Source organism: Ruditapes philippinarum, unplaced genomic scaffold (assembly GCF_026571515.1).
Source record: "Ruditapes philippinarum isolate M1 unplaced genomic scaffold, ASM2657151v2 ctg2571_1_1_1_1, whole genome shotgun sequence".
NCBI lineage: Eukaryota > Metazoa > Mollusca > Bivalvia > Venerida > Veneridae > Ruditapes > Ruditapes philippinarum.
The window spans coordinates 26,855-47,248 of NW_026864273.1; the positions used below are offsets into that span (position 1 = coordinate 26,855).

The following is a 20,394-nucleotide window of genomic DNA, read 5'->3' on the forward strand; positions in this document are numbered from 1 at the left end:
GAACAGTCTGAATGTCTCACGTGTATGATATATCTTATATATATAACTTATATTTAAAAACGTGTTATATTCGGCCGATTATGTTTTAGTGTAGATTGCATAGCATTCGTTTTAATATTTCAAAAGTATATTTTAATACTTAATATTAAGCTCAGTTCAATAAGAGGGCCAGTAACAGCTTGAAGACACCGTGTAGTACTCTAATTCTAATTCGAACGATTTTTCAAATGATTTACCATTTTCGGCGGAAGAAATTGAAAGTCATTGAGTTCAAAAATCACTGAGTACAATAACCAGGAATTCAAACTATTATTTACAACAAAGCCGATCATTGACTGCTATTCAAAGTAGACCTAGAAAACATTAACTTGAGTAATCACGTGTAGTCAGTGTCTATTATTTCCAGTTTCTTCTCAATGTAAATTTACCGATATACGATGGATGGGTATATGCCCCCCTCGAACGATAAAAATACTCGATCGAGTAAACAGACAACAACAATAACAACAAGAGGGCCATGATGGCCCTGAAGTCGCTCACTGTATATAGGCCCCTAGAGCGGGGCCAGTTTAAACCCCAGGGCTTTTGTTTGAACAAACTTGGTAGACACCCATTAGAAGATATTTCATGCTAAACATCTAAGGTTTGGCTCGTTGAGTTTTTAAAAAAAAGATTTTTAAAGATTTAACTATACACATATAGTTAAAAGCAATGACACCCCTAGGGCGGGGCCAGTTTTGACCCCATTTGACACTCACTAGAAGATGTCTCATGCTTAATATCTAAACTCTAGCTATTTGTTTTTTTGTTTTAATCAGATTTTTAAGTTTTTGCTATACACATATAAGGAAAATCAATGTCCCCCGGGGCAGGGCCAATTTTGACCCTAGGGCTTTTATTTGAACAAACTTTGAAGACACTAACTGGAAGATGTTTCATGCTTAATATCTTAACTCTAGCTATTTGGGTTTTTTCAAAGAAGTTTTTTTTAAGTTTTTGCTATACACATAAATAAAATCAATGACCCCGGGGCGAGGCCAATTTTGACCCAAGGGCTTTTATATGAACAAACTTTGTAGACACTCACTAGAAGATGTTTCATGCTTAGTAACAAAACTCTAGCTATTTGTTTTTTTTCAAAGAAGATTTTTTTAAAAAGTTTTTGCTTTACACATATAAGGAAAATCAATGACCCCCGTGGCAGGGCAAATTTTGACCCCAGGGCTCTTATTTGAACAAATTGAGTAGACACCCATTAGAACATGTTTCATGCTAAATATCTTAGCTCTAGCTCTTTGGGTTCTTTAAAAGAAGATTTTATAAGTTTTCACTATATGCATATAGGGAAAATCAATGACCCCCTGGGGCGGGGCCAATTTTGACCCCAAGGCTTTTATTTGAACAAACTTGATAGACACTCATTAGAAGATGTTTCATGCTAAATATCTTAGCTCTAGCTCTTTGGGTTCGTTAAAAGAAGATTTTATAAATTTTTACTATATGCATATAGGGAAAATCAATGACCCCCTGGGACGGGGCCAATTTTGACCCCAGGGCTTTTATTTGAACAAACTTGGTAGACACCAATTAGAAGATGTTTCATGCTAAACATCTTAGCTCTAGCTCTTTGGGTTCTTTAAAAGAAGATTTTTTAAGTTTTTACTATATGCATATAGGGAAAATCAATGACCCCCGGGGCGGAGCCAATTTTGACCCCAGGGCTTTTATTTGAACAAACTTGATAGACACTCACTAGAAGATGTTTCATGCCAAATATCTAAGCTCTACCTTTTTGGGTTTTCTAAAAGAAGATATTTTAAGTTTTTTCTATCGGTTGCCATGGCAACCAGAGTTCTGCATGGAATTAAATTCTTTGAAGAATTTTTAAAGGTGACCACAAAAGGAACATTCCTGTGAAGTTTGGATGAAATTGGCTCAGCGGTTTATGAGGAGATGTCATTTAAAGTAAAAGTTTACGGACGCCCACAAAAGCTCACCCTGTCACTTTGTGACAGGTGAGCTAAAAACCTATGACCCCCCAGGGCGGGGCCAAGTTTGATACTAGGGACAAAATTTGATCAACTTTGGTATTGGACCTTCAGATAATACAATATACCAAATATCAAAGCTCTAGGCCATTTACTTTCAGACCAGAAGATTTTTCAGGTTTTCACTATATGTATATAATGAAAATCAATGACCCCCCGGGGCAGGGCCAATTTTGACCCGAGGGCCATTATTTGAACAATCTTGGTAGAGGTCAACTTTACATTGTTTCATGCCAAATATCTAACCTGTAGCCTTTACAAATTCAGAGAAGAAGTTTTTTTATTTAGGTTTTACAATATACATATAAGGAAAAACCTATGACCCCCAGGGGCGGGGCCGATTTTAATTCTAGAAACAAAATTTGAACAACTTTGGTTTTGGACCTATAGATGATACCATAGACCAAATATCAAAGCTCTAGGCCATTTACTTTCAGACCAGAAGATTTTTCAAGTTTTCACTATATGTATATAATGAAAATCAATGACCCCCGAGGGCGGGGCCAATTTTGACCCGAGGGCCATTATTTGAACAATCTTGGTAGAGGTCTACCACACAATGTTTCATGCCAAATATCTTACCTGTAGCCTTTGCCAATTCAGAGAAGAAGATTTTTTTATGTTTTACTATATACATATTAGAAAAACCTATGACCCCCAGGGCGGGGCCGATTTTAATTCTAGGAACAAAATTTGAACAACTTTGGTTTTGGACCTATAGATGATACCATAGACCAAATATCAAAGCTCTAGGCCATTTACTTTCAGACCAGAAGATTTTTCAAGTTTTCACTATATGTATATAATGAAAATCAATGACCCCCGAGGGCGGGGCCAATTTTGACCCGAGGGCCATTATTTGAACAATCTTGGTAGAGGTCTACCACACAATGTTTCATGCCAAATATCTTACCTGTAGCCTTTGCCAATTCAGAGAAGAAGATTTTTTTATGTTTTACTATATACATATTAGAAAAACCTATGACCCCCCGGGGCGGGGCCAATTTTGACACTAGGGGCAAAATTTGTACAATTTGGTATTGGACCTTCAGATGATACCATAGACCAAATATCAAAGCTCTAGGGCATTTACTTTCAGACCAGAAGATTTTTCAAGTTTTCACTATATGTAAGTAATGAAAATCAATGACCCCCCGGGGCGGGGCCAATTTTGACCCTAGGGCCATTATTTGAACAATCTTGATAGAGGTCTACTACACAATGTTTCATGCCAAATATCTAATCTGTAGCCTTTGCCAAATCAGAGAAGAAGATTTTTTTAGAGTTTACTATATACATATAAGGAAAAACCTATGACCCCCGGGGCGGGGCCAATTTTGACACTAGGGACAAAATTTGAACAACTTTGGTAGAGAACCCATAGATGATACCATATACCAAAAATCAAAGCTCTGGCCCATGTACTTTCAGACAAGAAGATTTTTTAATTTTGTGTTTTTTTGAAATCCTTTTCTGGCCCTATGACCTACATATGCAACAGACCGGAACCATTTGAACAACTTTGAAAGGGGACCACCAAAGGATCATTTCTGTAAAGTTTGGTTGATGTGCAGTCATTGGTTTCAGAGGAGATGTTGTTAATGTTCAAAAGTTGACGACGCACGACGACGGACGACGGACACAGGGCCATCACAATAGCTCACCCTGAGCATTGCTCAGGTGAGCTAACAACAACAAAAAAAAAACCGTAAAAATAAACATTTCTGACAAACCCTTCAACAAGTTCAACATTGGGGTATACTGTATGCAGCTCGTTGTATTGATGAATATATTGAAAATCGCAGTAAACAAGCACACTTAGATCGAAATTCTTTTCTGAAAAAGAAAAATATTTCCATTGCAAACAAAGAATAGATTTGGTCTTGATATTATTTTGGCACTTGTTAGTTTGCCATTATAAGAATCAATTGTATTTTCCTATGTAATTAAACAAAAATGAATGATATAAACTCAATAACATGTGATGATCAAAAATGTTACATGTTGTCAGCGATCATGTTTCTATTTAATTAAATAATAATTATGCAATTATTCGTGTTTTATTTCAATAATTTCATAAATAGTTCGTGTTAATAATAATTTCATGTAACATTTGATTCATTTTGGAGTGAAACAATATATGAGCCGCGTCACGACAAAACCAACATAATGGGTTTGCGACCAGCATGGATCCAGATCAGCCTGCGCATCCGCGTAGTCTGATCAGGATCCATGCTGTTCGCTTACCAACCCTATTACAAGTAGAGAAACTGATAGCGAACAGCATGGATCCTGATCAGACTGCGCGGATGCGCAGGCTGGTCTGGATCCAAGCTGGCCGCAAATGCATTATGTTGGTTTTGTCGTGACGCGGCTCATATAATTTCTCTAATAGTTCAACCTCCCTGTTTTCTATCTTCCCTTTTCTCTCTTGTTCGACTACATATGTATATTTTCCGTTAATATAATTGTCCATGAAATGTAGTCATGTTGGCAAGTTTTATTGTATTATTATATGTATGTGTTTGTGTTGCAAGAAACGTCAGGTTTACGGTATTGGATCTTGAATCTGATGTTTAATAAATGTTCAAAATGATATAGAAGATATTCAAGATTTGTTTGTATAAATACAAGAATTATTTTCATCGAGTGGTATGATAATAAATAGTTCATGAGTGGGAGTAGCTACGAGTGAAATATAATAATTTTCGTACCATAAGATGAAAATAAATCCTGTACAGTAAAAACCCTCAATTAAGACCACCATCGGGACTGGACCAAAGTGGTCTTAATTGTGGGGTGGTCTTAATTGTGGGGTGGTCTTAATTGTGGATATTCTTATCATTGCTTACACACGATATGACCAGGGCCTATTTTAGTCATTTTGTATGAACAAACAATATGTATCTTAACCTGCAAATACAATATAAAAGTATATATTTTATAATGTTACATCTGCTGGGAAAAAAACATATTTCTAAAGAAATTTAATATCAAATTTTCTTTGTTCTGATTTCAATAATAATTATTGTATGAGGTACATAATTCACATATCATATCAGACTTTATTTCTTCCCAATACAAATGTGCATAAAGCAACATTAAACCAATATGAAATTAACATTCTCACCCTTTTTCATTAAATATCCCATAAATAACAGCATTTAACACTTTGTGTAATCAAGTGTCATGCCTAAGAGCAATCAAGCAGATAATATTAACATAACAACACATTTAAGATCTAGAAGTGTTGATTTTAATATCAGTGGTCTCAATAGTGAGGTCAAATATAGAACAAAATAAGGAATTGGGACTGAATTTAGTGGTCTTAAATGTGGATAAGTGAGGTGGTCTTAATTCTGGTTCATGTAACCATTGACATAAAGAACAGAAAAGTCTGTTCTTTTAAAAACTGGTCTTAAAAGCGGGGTGGTCTTAAATCTGAGGTGGTCTTTACAAGGGATTCTACTGTATTTATTCTGTTTATTATTTACATTTTTCGTTTTTCTGACATTACAATTTGAAAAACTTCCCCCAAAAGTTTATGGTTTGGCTGAATTTAGAAGAAAGTAGTCCGGGAAGACACCAGCAAAAATACGGAAAATATGTTCACTGCAGTGAAAAATATTTTTTTTACAGTGAAAATACGCCTTGTTTTCAATATTTCTCAATATTTCATTTATACGTATATAACAAATACATGTATATCATACTGTCGGTGATCATTTTTATGCCACCTAAATTACCTGACTGACAACTCATTTCTTTTGTTTGCAGAAGTAAAATCATTCGTCAAGTGATTTAATAGTATGTTGTTATATTCTTAAATTGCGCATAATATAGATGAATATACTGCCATCAAAATAAATATACATGTACAATTAAAAAGTTATATTATCAGAAATATCAATTAGTGTATTAAAATGATATTAAAAGTGAATCCCTCCCTACCATAAAGTCTGTACATTCCGGACTCCCTGTTACCATCCTCCCATAATGCCCTGCATGTCCGCATGTCTCTGTTGTCACATGACTCTTCATCTTTGCCGTCGGAACAATCTATATATTTGTCACAATGTAATCTGTTTGGAAGACATCTCACATAGTCACAATGAAAAGCCCCCGCTTGGCAAGTGTCTGTATATGAATAAATTTGAATTGATATATTATCGTATTTTGTACGATGTCTTGTAAAATAGTAACGTTACTTTACGTCACAATAGGTTAAAATAAAAAATAATTTAACACATTCGGGACAATAAATATTCGTCCATAGTTAATGCTTAAAAGTTGGACATATATCCAGCTGAAAAAAAAATTATACTCCCCTGACAGGTGTCTCATATGGTTTGCTTGGCACTTGTCAAAGATACCTGCTATTGTCAGCGGAATAAGAGAGTGACTTTAAAGTCACATGCAATCTAAATAAAATCAGCTCCTAATTAACACTACGCATTAAGATCTGACGGGCACCAAAAGGTCACCTCGTGACCTTTTCAACAGACAATCATCGGCCAGCTTTCACACTTTTGAAAACGAAGCGGTTTCTAATTTTAACCTCTGGAAAACTAATACTGAGTAGATGATTTTCAAGATTTTGAGACAAAACATGGCGTTGTTTATGAAGCCAGCAGGTAAATTTGCAAAACAATCTTATCCATTAAAATTGAGTTTATCATTTCAAGTTTATTTGTTGAAAAGAAAAAACTTCATTTTTTTTCTAACAAATCTCAACAATTTGTTTTACTTCGAAGGTTACTACTGTTAACGACGGTTTGATTGTATGGCTAGGGAAATCTTAACCACAATGAAGCGAAACATACACGGCAATGGCAATCAAATCGACATGTTAGAAATAAGTAGATCTGAACTTTATTCAGAATAAAGTCAGATGGTCATTTTGTATTAACACATGTTGTAAGTATGGAATATAGACAAACCAACATTGAAAGACTTTGATATCTATACATTAAGTATTGTTAAGTAATTGCTTTACCAAGTGAATATTTAAAAGCAATAAATTAAGTTTACATATTACTAGTCATAACGTATTAAGTTATCATTTGAAAACGTGAATACTTTTATCAAATTTAACGTTATACTATATTTATTTAGATAGTAACACAATTACCACATATGTTTTCATCGGTTCCGTCAATACAATCATTGTCGGCATTGCAGTATCCGGAAATAGGTATACATTGACCATTGGTGCACCGGAATTCGTCTGCTGTACAAGGTGGATACTCTGTAAAACAAGAGCAGGATGCCTGTTTTTTGAATATTCATGGAAACAAATGTAATACGAGTAAATCAAAGAGCTCATGAACTATTCAGTGCTCCTTACACATAATAAAGATCATATGAAGTAATGTGCTACCTATGACACGGAAAGCTCTTTTGATCTAATAACAATAATATTGTTTTCAATATATAAGCAAAATCCTTCCTAGATTTAGTAAATAATAACTAAATGCAGGTATAAAGTATCGTTAAATAGAGGAGTAGGAGTCAAAGCAGGAGTCCCTCAAGGCTCTATACTTAGTCCCCTACTATTTTTGATCTTTATAAATGATATTGTTAATGAAATCGAATCTTTCATAAACCTCTTTACTGATGATACCAGTCTTTATGTTATAGTTGAGCATCCTAACACAGCAGACTCCCTAATTGTAACCAGAAAGCGAAATCGTCAGCATCATCCTTCATTGCATATGTTTAACCAAAAAAAATCCAGAAGTTTCTGAAGGCATCTTTCTTTCTTCTGACTGCACATGGCACAAACATATTGAATACATAACTGATAAAGCTTGGAAAAGGGTTAATATAATGCGTAAACTGAAATTCTCTCTGGATCGTAAATCTTTGGAAATTATCTATATAGCATTCATTAGACCTATTTTGGAATACGGTGATGTAATTTGGTATAATTGTACCCAATATGAACTCGAACAGCTTGATAAGATTCAACATGAATGTGCACGCATTGCAAATGGGGCAACCAAGCTTATCTCACTAACTTAATTGGGAATCGTTATCAGAAAGAAGATATAAACACAAACTAATTATGTTTTACACTATGCAGTCGAACAAAACTCCAGATTATCTCTCATCATTAATACCAAATCCAGATCAATCCCGATACAGTTTACGAAACTCTGAAGATATCAGAGGAATTACATCAAGGACTACTCTGTACCACAATTCTTTCTTGCCATCAAATATTCGTGATTGGAACAACAAGTTATAATACGAAACAGCCATACAATATTCTCATTTAAAACTTTCTTAAACAAGGACAGGAAATATACGCAAAAACACTTTTATACAGGTAGTCGTAAACTGCAGGTCCTTCACACTTCGAACGGAATGCAGCGCATTGAATCACCACATTTTTTGAAAAGCATTTCTCTTACCCCTTCGTGTAATTGTGGGCAAATTGAAACTACCCAACATTTCTTTTTCGAGTGCTCGGCATACGATGCCGTCCGCAGAACACTCCTCCTTAACTTGCAAGACTTCAGCATAAACCTTCATAAGCTTCTCTATGGCGAATTATCTCTTACATACCGGGACAACGTTATTATATTTACAAATGTACACAATTATATAGAAAAAACGAAAATATTTAGATCCATTTTTATTGTGACTATAAACCTCTCTCATCCTCTTTCTTCTCTTATCCACTATTTTGTTGTCTTCCTTTATATATATATTCATTCATTTTAGACATCTACGTGTAGTTAATCTATTCTAAATATGTTTATATATAAATATATATTTATATATGTGTATAACTTATACTTATTCCCTTGTCTAGTATATAATAACTATTAACTTATTTAAGACAAACCATATAGTTCGACAAAGGAGAAGAATTCTAAAAGACTTGTCTTTCATTCTCATCCTTTTCCATTGTGTAAAAATGTTTTGTTTGTTATTTATTTGTATGTACATTATATATACTTTCGGAAATAAATATGTTTAAACCAAATACAAAAAATGTAGATATGAATGAACTGGTGGTGTTCAACCTAGTGTACCAAGTGTTTCCGCATTTTTGTTAATCTCTATTCAGTTGTTGTTTTTACCTTATTGTCAAAGCCCGGGCCCATATAAAATTGTATTATTTTGTTTATTATTTATTGCTGCTCACTTCCCTTCGGAGCTAGCTTGTCGCTGAGAAGGCACAGGACATCGGCAGACGGCTTGAACGGCAGGCACTTTGCTTGGCACCATCAGCCCTTTTAAGGGCTACCTCCTTTTATTTTTTTCTCAGGATACTGTACATTTAGGTTCTCATTGAACGCCATACAGTGTCCTACTTTTGGCTCAAAATTCAATTATTTGACTAACCCTCCATGCAAATTGCATGGAGGTAAATTATCATCACTTTGTGCTTCAAGATTAGGTCTTTAAGGGCATGACTGCTGACATGTCCGGGGTCTGTACTCGACAGCGAAAGCTGCTTTTTGTGCCTTACGGGTCGATGGAACCTCAATAAGCATAGACTACATACATACATATTATTTATTGCAAGGATGTACTACATGTATGACTTTAGAGGAACGAGAATTACCGCATATTTCATCGGAGGCGTCAATACAATCCTGAATAAAATTGCAGACCAAACTGACATGTATACATCGTCCACTATCGCACCTGAACTGGTCTACCGCACACGAGCCATCAACTTCATAAAAGAAAAATACAATAAACACATTTTGATCCTAACGTTCTGAATCTTGTGTAACTAGTCTATCTAAATTGTTAAGGACTTTATAAACAAACTACAAAAATTAAGCCGTCATAGAATAATGCCTAGTGGGACAAGACGGATTTGCAGACTGACTTGGCTCTATACTGGCGACAAAGCCTGCGTACTTAGCGGGGTTAGGGATGAAGAAATATATAATTTATAAGGGAATGTTTTTTGTTACCAATAAAGGGATAGGTTAAGGAATATTCGACCCTAATCTTATGCAAATAATATAAATTATATATTTTTTCATGTGACAATGGATTCTAACTTTTACAGTTTTAACATTAATTTGGACATACTGAGTATCTATTGAAATATTTACTTCTGTGTAAAACGTAAAATACCGTCTTAGTTGCCGATGATTCTATTGGACATGACTTTTTGTTTTCTGCCATGAACAGACTGAATAAAACCGTCATTTGTTTCAATTTATAATTTGATTCATGAATCAGTGCTCCAAAATGACTAATTTTTTGCATCATTTGGCGACAATTTGGACATTTGTTATCTCTGTGCTCAGATTGAAGCAGCTTTTTACAGAAAGTTCCACAAAAAAATCTATTTCACATTTTTGTTTTACGTTGTAAAAATACTGATAAATTTTCTGGCATAATTCAAAAAAAAACTCCTGTAAAATAAAAACAAATACAAACAAAAGACGTGCATATAAAGGCTAATAGGGAACACTTTGCTTGCCCAACTATGTTGTTGCCTCTTGAAATAAAGTCTTTATTATTTTAATTACTTCATTAACATGTTTATTTGGTTATTTTTATTTACTTATTTATTTATGTATTAACGATAAACATTTTTAATTTTTTTGTTTTAAGGTGGCCGATAAACAATTTATTTTTTGAGCATTGTTTCGACTTTCTTCCAAAAGGGATGTGTATAATTTACGTCAAGAAAAAAGCATGCATGGTCCTTTTTATTAAAATTTGGTCATTTATCTCAATTTTTTACAAATAAACTATTACTTAAGCGTGTAGTTATAAATGTAAGTAAATACACAGACCAGTTGCAAGAGAAGCACAGTTCTTCTCATCGGTTGCATCCGAACAATCTATTACGCCGTCACATCGGGCAAGATAGGAAACCAGTTCTTTATTTTGACAGGGGAAAAATATTCGTAGATCTACATCGTTCATGAGGTCAAGGTCATACGGTGCTTGAATGTCTTTCAGCAACGGATGAACTGGAAAATATTTCTTCTTTTGTCTTCAACAAATATTACAGTTAAACATGATACAGTTAAACATGAAAATGAACTGAGTTTGTGTTTAATTTTGTACTTTTAAGATGCTATGTCATTAAATTGATAAAGCAACTTATATAAATATGACACTGATGTCAAAAGTTCAAGAAAATTATTGACCATTAAATTTTATAGCTGTTGTTTTTTTTAAAAACAAATTATAACATACAATGTATAAATAAGATAAAGCTGAAACATCTTAAAAGGCAAAAAAAGATATGTCAACTTATGTTTAATCAAGAAATATATGGGTCTCAGCTGTGTTTATCGGCTATTTAACTCCGGTTTGGACTTTTGATTCGTTAGAATTGACCACGAAGGCATATTATATTACAAGTATATCAATTTAACCCATTACGCGATATATACGCCTTTTAACGCATTTTTCAGCCCCCCCCCCCTTTGGTGTCTCAAATGGTGAAAAATGCCTTATTTAGGCCCCAGCACTTATTTTTGTTTGAGAAATGTTGTTTAAAAAAGTGACCACTTTTTCGGCGCGGCCCCCCAACCAAAAGATACGTCAGGGAGTTGCCATAAGGGGATTTGCCCCCATCTGTTTGGGGGGTTTGAAGGGGGACGGAAGTCCCCCTCATCACCAAGAAAATTTTGGACTTGTGAGAGGCTAAAAATGACCCAAGATCGATCATAAGGTAACGTGTAATCTACGCTGAAAAGCATTTGACTATCTCAATCCATTGAGAAGTTGCAGTACTTTGAAGTCAATTTTGATGGAAAAAATCAACGCAAAATAGTGATTTTTGGCAATTTTGAGATGTCCCCCCGTTGCCATGGTAACAGGAAATTTAAGCCTGAGCATGTTGTTGCAAAGGCAATGGTCCAGTCAACATTTGTGCCAATGTTGATAAGTATTGAAGCAGTTTTTATAGTTTTATAGCAATTTGAACTTGTAACGGGAGACTTTTAAATGAAAACAGCCATTTTTCACAAAATGCTCATGAAGTAATGGGTTAATTAACTGATATGACTACAACCTGTTGCGTTAGTGTGTATAAGGAGTTTTTTTTTAGCATCCTATGAAAAGAAAACATAATAATCACGAAAAATATCAATACAAATGCGTTATTTTTGTTGTCTTACAAGGCTTTGCTAACTATCTTCTCGGGGTGGGGGGAATTTGGGGAAGAACAACACACACACACGCAAAAAAAGTCCATAAAACTGCATATAAGTGTAGTCCCTAACAATTAACTGTTTATTTATTGGCAGCCTTTACATTTTTTTGTGTGTATAGTGACAAAAGCACGAGGCATGTTAGATCATCAATTATAAATGTATTTGCCGACGTATACCTTCATCTGTACAGTTAGTTTCGTCAGAGACATCAACACAATCTATTATACCATTGCATCTCTTGCTAGCAATTACTTGATGACCATCCTTGCATTCAAAGTAATTGTCGATAATGTCATCTGATCCTTCCGCCTCTTCGTTGGTGGCTTAAATATTTATAAGTTTTTTTGAGTACTCTTAATTTATTAGTTTTTAACGGCAATGTGCATTACATGATTAAACAGAAATATCCACGCCATTTACATATTATTTTCTGTAACCCATTAAATAATTTGAAGTAAACAACACAATAACCTGTCTGCAAAATCACTATATGATTTATGTTTGCAAAATTTAAAGCCTAGCTTAGGTTATAGAATATTTGCTGGGCTCATTCAAAACTGGCAACTGATTGTGCCAATGCGATCAGTGCAGCCTAACTTCAGCCGGTTCACCCTTGCCTTCCGATCATGGTCTGCACTGTTTGCTATTCATTATTACATGTTTTCAGAATTTCCTTAATGAATGAGATTATTCTGATTTAAAGATGGATAAATCCTTGTAGTAAAACTTAACATATATATGTAGTATACGAACATAAATCCCAACAGAGATCCCATTCTACTCCAGAGTCATCTGTATAGCACCATGGAAAACCTTGTGATGTTGGGTCCCTGCAGAAATTGGAAGCTGAAACAAGATCACCGTCCGGGAACTCAAGGTGCATGAATTGTTCTTCAGAGAAGACTGAATCCCATCGCTTACAAGGTTTACCGGAAACCGTATAGGCCAACTTTCCATTAACTGGATATACCGCATTCCTGCATCTGTCACTCGCCGTATCTGTATAAAGATCAATCATTAAACGATTTTAGTCATTTTACCTGTCAGTTCTTGTTAAGGTCATCTCGTTACCGTTTCAAACATTTGATATAACACACAATGAGCTGAAAAAAGGAACTACAATTTGGCTGGCTTCAATACAGCAATTGCAATGCTTGACAAAAGAAATGAACGTACTAAATAATACATTGCTCGTAGTATAAACGAAGACGCTAGCGCACTTCGAACCTACAGCGGTGAGAAGCAAGCGGTTTGAAGTCAAAGACCACTCAGCCACAGAATGTAAAATGCGTGTTTTTTTTTTATATTTTTTACAAGGGCAATTTCCGTGAAAGGTACATTTGTCTTGTCCCACCATAATTATTTATTCTTCAACTTCAAGTTGATACAAATGTACTACGGTATTTATATTTTGTTAATTATTAATTGGCAAAAATGTTCAATACATGCAAATACATGAACATAATTCATTCCTGAATACTATAAGTTTATAAGAGAAATAGAGACAACAACAACAACAACAAAACAATACAAAAGCAACACAAAAATAGTAACAAATAATGGAAAATTTAACAAAAGAAAGAAATATAATAAAATAAATCGATTAAGTTATGCCTTTAAAAAATCTTTATATGTTTAGCGACCTCATAAACATGGATTATGTGTGGGTTACATTATTGTAAAATTCATACGTATATAATGTCATGGAATAATCTAATGTTCCTTATTAAGCATAAATATTATTAGTTAGTACTAATTTTACAAACCCTTTACAATACATGCATTTATCACTTTATTAGTTGTTTAAGTAATTTTTATAGTTTTTTTGTCCATAGAAAACATTGGTTTTATTTAAATCTTAAGTTGGAGATTCCGCATTTGATATGACTTGCATCCTTGTACAGAAATAAGATTATATATTACCTATGTAACTACATGCTGTCGGTACTTGATTTCCATCTTTGTCATCTGTGTAACACCAGAAATGTCGATAAAAAGGATTCATCAAATCTACTCTATAATAATTCCGACAATAATTAAACCCATCGCCAATTCCTTTAGTGCAGTCAGTACCGTCTACTGTCCTATCTAATATGCCTTTATAAACCGTTGGCGATGCCTCCTCATTCAATTCTAGCAAAAATGTGTGATTTTAATTAATATCATAGCAAATATGTGATTTAATTGTTGATACGTGATTTAATAAATATCATATCAAAGATATGTACATTTAAAAGAAAAATATAGAAAAGATATGTAATTTTAATGAATATTATAGGAAATATAAGTAAATGTAATAAATATGAATGATTGTGTACTTGTTGTTTTTTTTTAAATGATTAGATTTGAAAATCGGCGTAAAAAACAAGAACAACAAGAACACACACACACACACATACACACACGCACACGCCCGCACCCGCACGCACGCACGCACGCACGCACACACACACGCTAAAATGGGGGGTGGCGATACTTAATAAAAAAGGAATTCTGGGTTTAAAATCATAATTTATTTTTAAAGATATGTGTTTGTGATGATTGAAATACAAACCATTCAAATAACACATATCAACTTCCACAGAAGAATTAGTAGTGTAACACCATAAGTTGACAAAGTAACCGTCGGGATCTCTACAGAAGTTTGAGACTTTTGTTATATTCGTTTCACGAAACTTGTAGCCATCACTGTAATTATGGGCATGGGGATACTGACTATCCCACCTTTGACAAGTATATCCCCCTTCTGTAACACTGTGGTTCCCTGTGTAAAAACCCGTTTCAATACGGTTTTCCATAGCTGAAAATAAGAGCATTCAATTGTTATACAGATGTTACGTTGTTTGAATTATAGAGTCACTTAATAACAATGTTTTCCTTATACTAACATTACCAGTAGTATGTGTAGTAATAAAAGATATTGTATAACTGGAGATATTAGCACAACATTTATGTGTTGAATAACTATTCTCTTACATGACTGAAATAGTTTAGAAATCTGGAAATCAATATCAAACAATATATGCGGTGAAAGTGAAAAGAAGCAACCGTGCAAAATGAAATATACAATAGCTTTACCTTTGGTATTATTTTTAATCGGGTTTTCACATACAAAATAATAAGCGGAAGTTGTCGCACAACTCTGCGTCTCCCAACTCAAATCTTCGTTTATTCTATAAAATCCCATGTACGTGCAGTTGTCAGCTGATGGTTGTCCTTTTTTCCTGCAATAGGTTGCATTCCATGATATCAATAAAGATTATATTTCATTTCTAGAACGAATAGCGTAATTTGAGAAATTGAGAAAAGTGTTTTATAATTGTGACAATAATAATCATTATTTAAGATTTAATCGATAACCTTTCAGCGTTTGCATCACGTGATCTTCCATTATAAATCATTATTGGATTATATCTTATCAATTTAGCCCATTTTCATCACTGCCCTAGTCTAAAAAATTCAAATTCTACTCCGTCAAGCCTCGTTTTTGTTTTCCAAGGCCAAAAATATCCATATCAAATCTTTATTGTACCCAAAGTAACAATGATCTATAAAAACGTTAAAAATTGGTGTCAAAGAAGTAAGGTTAGTCGTGATACATTATTGAGTATTGTACAATAAATATTCCTAACACCATTGCAAAACCTATATTCGCTTCGACAAGTACTTTGTCTGACAACGGTATACAAACTGTTAACTCGACCAATAAAATAATCAAAACTGTTTTTTAAATTGAAGCAAGTATTATATCATTGAAAAAATAAAACTACCATGCATAGACAGTTGCCAGCGATTTGTCTTCCCAAAAGAATGCATTTCTGTCTTCACCTCTTTGGCCTCGGCGTAGTCCTAAAATTAAAAACAATATTATATTGCAGAACTTTTTAACCCTGCAAATTTATAAGAAATGTCTGCTTCTCAAAAACAGTACTTTCAGTTTCTCCTGATAAAACCGTTTTACACAGCCGTCTTGCTAATAAAGGCAAACATATATTAAAAGGCAGTAAAAATGAACCTAATAAATATATATTAAATAAGAGGGGCACGATGGTCTGGGATACATTGCTTTTGAATGTTATTATTCTTCAATGCAACAAGAAGGCATTGGTCATATCGGGGTCAGGCCATTTTTAGTTAACCATTTGTGAAGGTTAAGTGAATATTCTGCGTCATATGCCATATATTTCCACACAAAATGTTTTTTACTTTATAAGTTAAGTTTTAATAAGTGACCCCAAGACCGGGGATAATTTAAGACCGGGGATAATTTTGATACCTAGGTGTATCATTTTTTAATAAAACGTATAACAGGCCACAAGATAGTATACTGCTATTTGCAGGATACCTAAGCTCTGTGAGGCACAGGATACCTAAGCTCTGTGAGGCACAGGATACCTAAGCTCTGTGAGGCACAGGATACCTAAGCTCTGTGAGGCACAGGATACCTAAGCTCTGTGAGGCATTGCAGTTTGAAGTAACGTGTAACGTGTAACAAATACAACGACTACGTTTGTGGTGTAAGTTAACTCTGAAGTAGGAATAGCTGCTAATATAAAACAATCATAAACAAACATAAACACAGCTAAATGGTGATGTTGTTTCCTTACGCGTTGTGTTCCAATAGCCTATTGATCTTTGCCACTTATACTTTGCCAAAATGATTATTGACCCCACCTATTTACTTTTATAATAACCCCTCTTTTAACAAATACAATGTTCATTTCGCTTGTATACCGATGCAATTCATTACAACCACATATATCCCCGTACTGCCTCTTTCCGATCAGCTAACAGATTTTTCAACAATAACTGACAGTGAAATTATATTTAATAAAAATCTCTTTCAATTCTGCGAATATTATCATTTTAGCTAACAAATGCACCAACTTTTTTAAATTTTACCTGAATTATTATTATAAATCGAGGACAAATCATTACTGACCCATTTTCCTGTTCTTCAAAATTTCACAACCACTTTTCAATCAGTTAACAAAATATAAACTGTACCACATAAAAATTGTCATACAATGTTAAAATATGATCAGTTATGTATTATGGAGAAATTTTGACAGACTCAACTTCAGATAAATGGTAATAAACAATTTTAACCTAATTATAATGCCATTTTTAATCTTGATATCTATTTGCAGTGGTAAAGCTGTCGTAATTGGGGTATGGGCGTACATTTCAATTTGCATAACAGAAAAAGCATGTTCTTGTGAAATTTTTAGGATCTTAGGGTCTATATGACCCCATTCTAGTGACTGCTTACTGAAAAGTTATCACAGAGAATTTTTTCCTTGGTTAAGTGACTGTTACTTTACTGATGTATTACCTTCCAATTAAGAACTGTATGGTAAAATATGTACATATAAAAATTACAACTTTTGAAGTGCAGTTATACATTATGACTTCATGATATTGAAACAGTTGTCCAACTTAATATCCATTTCTACAGACTGACAAAAAACTGAGTCTGTATATCAATTATTTTTAGAAAATTATTGCGATTTGTAACTGTGTAAATAAAGGATTAGTGGAAAACACACTTGTTACATATTTTGAACTAAAATGCTAGCATTTTCTTTTTTATCGCCTAAATTGACATTGCTGCTGATAAATTTAGTCAAGGGGAGTACAAGATGTGCTTACAGTTTGGTTACATGACAAATAAGGTCAAAAATAAAAAATTTCTAGGGGTGATTGAAAAGTGGTTGTGATTGAAAACTGGCAGTGTGTGGATATGCCAAATGTCTGGCTTTAGATTACGTTATTTATTTATGTATTTATTCTATTTAATGTTTATTTTCTATCAATTGTAAGTATCGATCATTTACAGTACAGTACCAATATTCGGCTACTATCTCTGAAGTTGCGAGAGAACAATTTATCGTATACATCTAACTTTTTTCCAGGCGTGATTTATAAATAGAAGAAAAAGTCTAACTCTTGTTAATACTTTAGCGGTCACAAAGGCTATTAATACAGATAAAGCTCCATGGCAGAATATTTTTTTATTTCATAACAATCTGTTAACATGTTCATTGTACGAAAACAACATATACAAATCAGGTAGTATACAATACTTGCCTATATATGTTCGAAGATAGACCTCGTCATCAGTAATGATAGAGTTAACATTGCCCAATAATTTGAAGTTCCTTAGAAGATACTTAATCAGCCTCATTTCCTCTAGACTTGATAAAGACAGAAGTCTTTGTTTTCTCACCCAGCATTCACCACTGGCAGTCTCCCATGATCCCAAATGAGAAAACAAACTATAGCATTTTCCAAACGTTTCCGAGCAAGCTAAAATGCAAACATGCAAACATTTATAATTATTTACATAAATGAGCCGCGTCACGACAAAACCAACATAGTGCGTTTGCGACCAGCATGGATCCAGACCAGCCTGCGCGTCCGCACAGTCTGATCAGGATCCATGCTGTTCGCTTACCAACCCTATTACAAGTAGAGAAACTGATAGTGAACAGCATGGATCCTGATCAGACTGCGCGGATGCGCAGGCTGGTCTGGATCCATGCTGGTCGCAAACGCACTATGTTGGTTTTGTCGTGACACGGCTCAAATATTATTCTAAATGATATAGAATTATGATAGTATGTCGACTGACAGAGTATTTGTTAAGATAAAATATTCAAATTCAGTACTGATGTCAATAAAGAAAACAATGTTGTGGTTATTGTAAGGGTCGAACTGAGATCTCACGAATTATAGACTGACTGCATTACCACCAGGACACCACTCCCCTAAAAATTCTTTGATTATGATAATTTTTAAATCAAAATGGCTTATTTGAAATGCGCATGCTCGTTAACAAAACGTTAGAAAATTAATACATGTATTTCTTTAAGGAACTATTTTTTTTCATTTATGATTGTCATGTTCACCTAAACAAATTTTAATCATGATTATTTTGCAATAAACTATAAGACTTCCAAATCTGTATGTTGCTGTTGTTCAAATCCTTCATTAGCTTTTTAAAAGCTAATGAAGGATTTGAACAACAGCAACGTACAGATTTGGAAGTCTTATAGTTTATTGCAAAATAATCATGATTAAAATTTGTGGTTTACGTGGATAGGTCAGTCCATGAATTTAAGATCCAACAAATTTTAGTTCGTATTCTGAACGATTATTTTTATTGCATTACTTGTATTTGAAAAAAACCCAGATAATTTGCGAATTTGAAAACCAACAAATATGTCCTTTTTTTGCAAACCACGAAAATTCATGCCTACAAATTAAGCGAATTTACTGTATTTCACAATTTACAGCTTTACGAACTTTAAGTTTGTTTCAGTGAATTTTTGAGCTTTCCACGCATGATAAATTAAATGTACTTGTATATCTTTTAAAATGGGAAAGGCATACATCATTTTAGGGTGTATTTCAAAAATAAATTTTAAGAATAGCTTTTCAGCGCACACCTTTATTTTGACACACGGATAATTTTTGGGTTCTCTTAGTCTTTTACTGGTTATTGAAATGCCGGGGGGGAAAAGGAAACAAAATAAAAAAAAAGCAAAAATAATCGTATACACTGAGAGAGAAAAAAAAGAACACAAAAATAGAATTATAAATGAAAAAATAATATACCGTACCTTTATATAGTATTCTCGGTATATCTGGAATGTGAAATAAAAGATATATTTGAAATAGAAGTCGTTTTTTTTTGTTTCACGTGGTGGATAATTATCATAATGATCATCACAAATTGTGATTTTTTTTTGTTTGTTTTTGTTTTGTTACGTTTTGTTTTTGTTTTTGTTACACAGGTGAAACAAAAAATAAGTCGATAACATTCCAAGGTAATGATGCACGTTACAATTACTTTCAAATTCGAAATATTACGATTACCAAAATCTTCAATACGTAATTAATTACATTATGAGCAGTTCCAAACAACAAAAAGGTTTTTGTGAGTAATTTATTATTTACGATTACTTTCAGATTCAAAATATGTCATACTTACGCCATGTGAACATTTCAATATGTAATTCATTACTTTTTATGATCCTAGGCATTACAATTACGACAACCGACATTTTGATGTGTTATTAAAAACGTTACGATTACTGTCAAGGTATTACAGTTACGTTACAGGAATTTTCAATATGTAATTCATTACATGGCGACAACTTTCATTTAATTCAAAATATTTTTTTAAAAAA

At 33.7% G+C, this 20,394-nt stretch overlaps 1 protein-coding gene and 1 long non-coding RNA gene across 2 annotated transcripts in view; both read right to left on the minus strand.

Annotated features, from left to right (window-relative positions):
• The window catches only part of LOC132725033 (uncharacterized), a gene marked incomplete at its 3' end in the record, with an annotated part of 38,570 nt that extends 23,573 nt beyond the window's left edge, over nucleotides 1-14,997 (minus strand). The window contains 9 exon segments of the mRNA XM_060710019.1: nucleotides 3,782-3,884; nucleotides 6,000-6,185; nucleotides 7,180-7,296; nucleotides 9,628-9,741; nucleotides 10,826-11,005; nucleotides 12,376-12,522; nucleotides 12,953-13,198; nucleotides 14,123-14,332; nucleotides 14,754-14,997. Coding sequence (XP_060566002.1) covers nucleotides 3,782-3,884; nucleotides 6,000-6,185; nucleotides 7,180-7,296; nucleotides 9,628-9,741; nucleotides 10,826-11,005; nucleotides 12,376-12,522; nucleotides 12,953-13,198; nucleotides 14,123-14,332; nucleotides 14,754-14,997 — 1,547 coding nt within the window.
• LOC132725026 (uncharacterized) lies at nucleotides 2,803-3,736 on the minus strand. The gene is made up of 2 exons (XR_009624995.1): nucleotides 3,360-3,736; nucleotides 2,803-3,027 (listed from the first exon to the last, which is right to left on the minus strand). It is a non-coding gene; the product is annotated as an uncharacterized LOC132725026 (long non-coding RNA).
• Nucleotides 14,998-20,394: the final 5,397 nt, after the last annotated feature.